The sequence below is a fragment of the Protomyctophum parallelum genome (assembly GCF_964188405.1).
Source record: "Protomyctophum parallelum genome assembly, chromosome: 20".
Taxonomy (NCBI): Eukaryota; Metazoa; Chordata; class Actinopteri; order Myctophiformes; family Myctophidae; genus Protomyctophum; species Protomyctophum parallelum.
Window position 1 is genome coordinate 39,901,466 of NC_139718.1, and position 7,433 is coordinate 39,908,898.

General features: G+C 48.8%; 1 protein-coding gene across 1 annotated transcript; it reads left to right on the forward strand.

Moving 5' to 3' along the window:
- Nucleotides 1-2,034: 2,034 nt before the first annotated feature.
- Nucleotides 2,035-5,777, forward strand: clec14a (C-type lectin domain containing 14A). The gene is made up of 2 exons (XM_083791570.1): nt 2,035-2,610; nt 3,201-5,777. Exons 1-2 carry the CDS (start codon nt 2,218-2,220, stop codon nt 4,272-4,274), a joined length of 1,467 nt encoding a protein of 488 aa, XP_083647696.1. The 5' UTR covers nt 2,035-2,217; the 3' UTR covers nt 4,275-5,777.
- Nucleotides 5,778-7,433: the final 1,656 nt, after the last annotated feature.

The following is a 7,433-nucleotide window of genomic DNA, read 5'->3' on the forward strand; positions in this document are numbered from 1 at the left end:
GATAAAAAAGGGTATCTTTGAAAAAACAAAGAAAAGGTCCCGCATACTGTCAGACACTTGCCAAAATGTTGCTTTTTATTGGGTCGACGTTTCGGTTGCTTAGACCTTCATCAGGACAGACAATCATTGTCTGACCTTTTCTTTGTTTTTTCAAAGATACCCTTTTTTTAAATTAAATTAACTCACCATAAGCGAACAACAGGCCAATGAGTTAACACACCATTACTGAAGGTTACCATTAACTTAAACATGACATTCCGGACGTCCATTCATACACAAACTATAGTTTTGTTTTAAATATGATTCAAACACCCCTCCTCCCCTGCAGCACTTGGTACCTTCCCAATCAACAGGAATGCCTCTGCAGAGGGTGGGTGGTGCAAATACGTTTGATAATCGCTACTCTGCGCAATATTGTTTTGGAAATGCCGCAAATTGCATTGCAGTGAACGAGAGCAAATCACAACTTCCCCCGGGGGTGGGCGGAGTCACAGCTTGACGCTCTGAATACGCGCCGTGGTGTCAGTCTATTCAACTTCAAATCAATAAATACATTTAAAACCATTAGTAGTATACTTCTGCAATGCATTTCAGTTACAGTATCAATAATAGAACATACAATTTACAACTTGACCCGCCACTTCCAAGCCGGCTGATTGATAATTAATATGATAGCCTAATCGCCGAAGAATAATACATTTCGTAGTCACCATACGACCACAAAATGTCCCAAGAAACTAGCTAGCCTAGACACTGAGTCTGCTGCACTCGAAAGCCGTTTCAACCAATCAGATTGCTTCCTCGAAATGACCTGTTGTATAATATACAATATTTCACAAGGAAAACTTGAGAGAATATCCATTTACATTAGGACCCCAGCATCTCTATTCTAGAGGGCACATCCCTCTAGTGCAGTACAACTCAGCTCAAGTATAAAATTGGTGCATTCTAGATATAATGAAAGAATTCTGCAGCACCCAGGATGTGCGGCACGGCACCCACTTTAAGAAACCCTGCACGAGAGAGACTGCATCTGTACTAACAGAGAGAAATAACATCAATGTTATGAATTGTATTGTTGTTTCATTTCAGGTTTAGGCTGACTCCTATAACGTGACATTTTGTCTACAAGTTATCCTGGGAATAATAAATAGGCTACACCATCTACTGATGACCTTTTCAGCAGTAGTGGTTCTCAAACAGTTTCATGTCAAGGACCCTCAAATTGATACATGTTCTGGCTGTGGAGTGGACTCCCAAATGCCAGAGACCCCCAAGATTGGTCAAGGTTTGTCAAGGTTTCCTTCAAACAATGTACCTTATAGGCTATGTATTTGCTGGGTGGAAGCGTCTTATGTCCAAAACGTACTCTTAAGCGTACTCTTATTAAAAATAGCCATTTGCCACGACACGTTTATTCTTATCTTTTCCCCTTTCTTGAACATTTCAAATGATCTTGATCTTGTACGAGGAGGGTACACACCTGCAGACCTGTGATTTAACAATAAAGCTGAAGTTGAAGTTGATCGGAGGCTGGGAAACCCCTCAGTTAAACAATGATACTAATGTTGAAATGTGTCTTCGACACTTTGATCAGTGGCCAACATTAGAAGACTGTGCCTGTTCTGGGCAGGTCACCCAGTAGCCACCGCCGGTAGAGGACTGTGATTTTACCGTTTAAATAAAGGTTAAAAGTCGGTATATATGTCTTCAGAAGTCGACAGCACACATAATGACTTTATTTTCTCTTCTTCCCCCCCCCCCTTTAGTTCTTAATTCCTCCACCGCGAGGAGGAAGTGGAAGCTTCCTATCAAGTCCCAACACACTTCCTGCGCTTGTTGTCTTGGAGGGGAGGGGACTGAGAAAGCAATCGGCAGGGCTGGGGGCATCCAGCCTGTTAGGGCGGGGTGCGTGCACGCGCGCGCGCGCGTGTGTTTGTGTGTACCTGCGTGCGCGCATGTGTGCGTGCGTGTACGTGCGTGTGTGTGTGCGTGCTGGGGGCTACTGTGTGGCTCCCAGCAGAGTGCCAGCTCCCATGCAGCCCAGAGCTCAGAGTGAAGCAGGAGCAAGCGCTGCATGCATGAGGATCATGTTGTGTTAACGTCCGTCTAGTATAGGTGACAGGAGGACCGTTCAGCCTGAGTGTTCGACCGACCGGGAGATCCAAAGGCCGCCGGGGGGGACAGACAGACAGGGTCGATCTTCTCTAAAGCACCATGACGGAGGCGTCTCTGTGGGGTCTGGTCCTCTGCTGCGCTCTCCTCGGGGTCTCCTCCTCCGCTGGCGAGACGCTACACCACTACGTGGTGCACCACGACGCCGTGACTTTCGACAACGCCCTGAGCCAGTGCTCCCACTCCTCCCGGGAGGGAGGAGGAGGAGGAGGAGGAGGAGGAGGAGGAGGAGGGGGGGTCCTCACCACGCTGGCCACCCAGCGGGAGGTCCAGGACGTGCTGGCCGCCGTGTCTCCCTCGCTCCCGGACGGGCCCGGCGGGCCTCCCGGCCACAACTTCTGGCTGGGTCTGCGGAAAGCCAAGACGGACTGCGTGGTGCCGCACCTCCCCCTGAAGGGCTTCAAGTGGACGGCGGACGGCAGCGAGACGACGCAGGTAAACGACCCCCTCCTCCCATGCACTTTATGGAGGCTCGCGGGACAGAGGGAGCACCTTTTTCTTCCTTTATTGATAGTAGACCGACAGGAAATGGGGAGAGAGACGGGGAGGGAAGACAAAGGCCGTCGGGATCGGGAGTCGAACCTGCGGCACGCCGTCAGGCCGGCTCAGTAGCCCACAGGTGCCCGGACGGTTGAGCTAACCGTCCGGGCCAGAGGGAGCACCTTTAAGGCCTATTCATAGTCCATGTATTCGGTGAAGAGGTGACCTGACCTGACCACCACCTCTTCGCCAAAAACTGGACTATGAATATGCCTTTATAGTCGTAGACTCACCTTCCCTCCGAAGGTGAGTCTACGAGCCACAGAGCGGTATAGAGTCTCCTTCCTGCCAACATCAGACTATACAACACATAAGAACTTTCTCCCCCCAATGCTTATGGTCCTGTGTCTGTGGTACTCCTGGGTCTTGTTGTGATTACGTCCAATTGTTTTCTGTTTGGTTTATTCTTATACATTATGCTGCTGTAACGTATCAATTTCCCTGCGGGCATAACAAAGTGTACATCTCATCTCATCTCATCTCAGGTGCACGGCGGCTACCGCTGGAGGAAGGAACCGCCGGAGACGTGCACGGCCCTGCGCTGCCTCATGCTCTCAATGGAGTCCCGGGAGGACTGGGCACTGACGGACAGCAGCTGCAAGGCCAGACACCCCTTCATATGCAAATACGTGGTTGCGGTGGACGCGGAGGCGGCGCCTGCAGAGACGGACGGACGGCAAGAGACGCGCGACGTAGACGTAGAGACGTCGGACCCTGTGAGGCGTTTACCCGCTACGCCGCCTCACCCCGACGCTAGACCAACGACCACGCCGGCACCGGCAGCGACATCGACATCTTCACCGCCGGAACAACCAACACAACCACCCCGCGCGCCACCAACACAACCACCACCACCTCCTCCACCTCCTCCGTCGTCGTCGTCACAACCACAACCACAACCCCACCCCGGGCTGGAGATTAAGGGCGACTGCAGAGACGCGCCGATCGTCAACGGCTCGCGCTCCCTGCGGCAGCACCCCGACCAGCCCGGCAGGATGACGCTGGAGTGCTGGTCCGGCGAGGAGGTGGAGCTCAACTGCTCCGAGGCCACGACGGGGGGCCGCTGGGAGGTGGCGAGCGGCGTGCTCCTCGACCGGCTGGACGACGTGTGCGCCCGCTGCGACGACGGCTTCGAGAAGGACGACGCGCGGACGTGCCGGGATGTGGACGAGTGCCAGAGCGCCCCCTGTGGCGGCGGGCCGGGCGCGTGCGTCAACGCGCCGGGCTCGTACCGCTGCGTGTGCTACGACGCGCGGGGGGCCGCGCACGACGAGGGCTCCGCCGCCTGCGTGGCGGTGACTCCCGGCGGGGGAGGGGGTGGGGCCGAGGTGGAGACGGCGGACCACGGCGCCCAGTCTGGGATCCTGGTCCCTGCGCTGATCGCCGCCGCGGTGCTGCTGCTGCTGCTGGCGGTGGGCGGCGTGGTCGCGGTCAGGTGCTGCCTGGCCAGGAGAGCCAAGAAACGAGCCGCGGAGAAGGAGGACGACAAGATGGCCATGGACGCCGCCGGCCGCCACAAGGACGCCATGGAAACCACCAATGAGAAAGAGGCGATTTGAAAAGACTATATAAAGGTCCTTTCAGATGAGCAGCGATTAATTAACACGCGTAGTAATTAATTAATGAAACCTGCGGGGTTTTTTTGTACGCGTGGAGAAGTCGAGGGGCGACAACGCAAGCGTATTTACATGCGAGGCGAGGCCCCGTGAAATTGTCGCACGCGTGCTCGTTTCGTGCACACGCCCGTGACCAACTTCATATCTTAAGAACAGATTCTGAACTGGGAGGCAAATTCAAAGGAAACAAACAGCAGAGGGTGCTGTTTTTTCCCCTTTTTTTGCCAATGGGTTCCCCAGATTGCGACTAACTAGACCTGGATTCTTTTTTATGCTTGCGTTGTGGCGTCCCTCATGAGCACACCTGGAGCAGAGCTGTCGTTGATCCAGGCGACAACGTCTGCGTTAATCGACGCCCATCTGAAAGGGGCTATTGGTGGATGATGTTTGAAAAAAGAGACAATTTGGTTATATGTTTCTGAAATGTATCTAGGCTATCTATCAATTTTTATATCTGTCGGTCTGTCTGTCTAAATTAAAGGTAGGGCAAGTGATTATCTTTGGTTAAAAGAAGTGTTAAACAGCTCCATGTTGTGATAGTAGGCTACTCATTGCTATTAAAGAGTGTTTGTTCAGTAACAGCTAAGCCAAATTCCAATACCCCAAATCTCGGCAACTCGCTCACTCACACTTGCTCACTCCAGCATGGTGGAGTTACGGTGAAATTGGTGACCTGCCGCAATATGTGACCCTCTTGTGGACTTCACATAACTTACATGGAGGTCTTTAAATACGTGGCCTGAAAACCGCTAGGTTGAACTCTGCTAATAAACAAACGACAAAATTTACATTCAGACACTGACATTATGTGATGTCAACACGATTGTCACATATTTCAGCAGGTCACCGATTTCACCATAACACGGCCATGCTGGAGTGACCGAGTGTGAGTGAGCGAGTGGTCGAGATTTTGGGTATTGGAATTTGGCTCTAGTCTCCATGTCTCTCCAGCTCTTTATGAAGCATTTCCATGTCTGGATACCAATTGTATCCAATCAGGACAGAGAACTCACTCAGGATACAGATCAAACAAGTGGAATTCTGAGTGATGACACAAAGAAATGAGCAGACCACATTGCAACTGGAACACTATAAAGATTAAGCTGATAAATGGCTACCTTCTCCTGATTGTCTGAAAGATTTTCACCTACTGTCTGGAGAGACAAGGATCGAGACCCCTGTTACTGAATCTTTTAACAAGAAAAACATTTGGTTTTAACCAAATATATATATCACTTACCCTATAATTTCATATACTGTAGAGATATAGCTGTTAATATCAGTCCCATTCATTTGAATATAAGAGCATGATTTTGTAATCAACAGACACAATGTTACATTTACAACTGTATACTGCCGTTGTACATTTTCTTTTGATAGAGTGACTGTTGTATATAATTGTTTGTGTTTGGTGTATTTTGTATATAAATTGCATTTGATACAGAACTTGATCAGAGTCGGAATGATTTTACTTTACTGACAGTCAGCCAGCCAGCCAGCCAGACAGACGGTTGTGCATTAAACGGAATACCAACAATAAAAAAACACAAATAAAAATATATAATAGCGCAGTGTGACAGATGTGTAACCACATGCAGTATGTCCCACCTCTTTTATGAATGTGCAAAATAGTGTTTATTTCTGTCTGAAGTGTTAGTAGTTTCAATATTTTTTTCAAACTGATAATTAAGTTTCAAACTGTTACTATCATTACCTATAATGAAAGCCTAGAAACATGTCTGTCTGTCTGTCTGTCTGCCTGCCTGACTGCCTGCCTGTGCAGGACAGGAAGTGTGTGCCTGGTTGCAGGATACAGTCATTTGTTTATAAACAACGCTTCCTGCTTTAGCTGCTGTGGGCATCTAGAACAAAAAAGACCTGATTTGATCTGTCTGTCTGTCTAACACAATTTGCAATGCAATTCAAAGGAGCTTTATTGGCCTGAGAAAACATACATTTACATTGCCAAAGCAAGTGTCAAAATATTATTTAAAAATAATAACTATTTAAGATGAAAATGGGTAAAGTAGTATATACAGTTGGAGGGAGTACAGCATTGTGTAAAACAGAGCTGTCACATTGCAAAACTAGATAAAGTGCCCCTCAAGGGGCACAGGTCTCCAGTCTCCACCAGGGCAGGTCAGGTTGGGACCTCTGGCGCTATAATAGGCCAATGTGAAAGGGTGCCATTTCTTAATTCTTACGCCTTGGGTGGCAATTGGATGATTGAGGCATTTTGTTCCAAAATATATATCTATGGGATATATTCCTCACCCTAGTAGGAAAGTCTGTGAAAGAGTTCATGTAAATTGCACGCTGCGTTCATGATTTGAGGCATTTTGTTCCAAAAATGTGTTTTGCAAAAATCCACCTGTTGGTGGCGCTATAACAGGCCAATGTGAAAAGGGTGAGATATATTCCTCAGCCTAGTAGGAAAGTCTGTGAAAGATTTCACGTAAATTGCATGCTGCGTTCAAGATTTGAGGTTTTTGTTCAAAATGGGCCAATCCTGCAAACTTTGAAAGCCAATGTTAGCCAATTCGGATTAAATATGAAATATTGGACAGATCCGGCTTGAACACATGACTATAGAGATAGTTTGAAAGAATTAGCGGGATTTTTGGACAGAATCTGGAGGAGTAATATTTAAAAAATGGGCTAGAGTTTTTCAAAAGTCGGCCTCCTGGAGGCGCTAAAACAGGCCGTTCTGGAAAATTTGGGGCATGTTGGCATCCAGGGAGTGTGTGTGCAAAACTTGGCATCAACCGGGTTTTAACAATATTTACCAGAAACATAACAGAAAAACGTGTCGCTTATCGTCTGTCGGATGGGAACCTCATACATGCAAAACTGTTATTGTCTTAAGCCCAAACCACACCAGAGGGTCACCTTGCAACTCCTTATAACATGCAACTACTTGTAACCATACTATAAATGCGCCACGTCTTGGTCTGCGTGCTTGCGTGTGTGTGTGTACGGTTTGCCCCACCGACACACGCGTTCCACACCCCCGCAGGGAGTGCAGTGCACCACAAAAGGCTCTGCTCAGGCTCTGCCAGTGGGCCTAATGAGCCAAAGTCCCCTCACCTGTGCAATTTCCAG

Bases quoted from the DNA above. Each gene is read 5' to 3' on its own strand.
- clec14a (XM_083791570.1), top strand. From the start codon at position 2,218: ATGACGGAGGCGTCTCTGTGGGGTCTGGTCCTCTGCTGCGCTCTCCTC. The intron at 2,611-3,200 runs GTAAACGACCCC...ATCTCATCTCAG, and splicing joins ACGGCAGCGAGACGACGCAG to GTGCACGGCGGCTACCGCTG.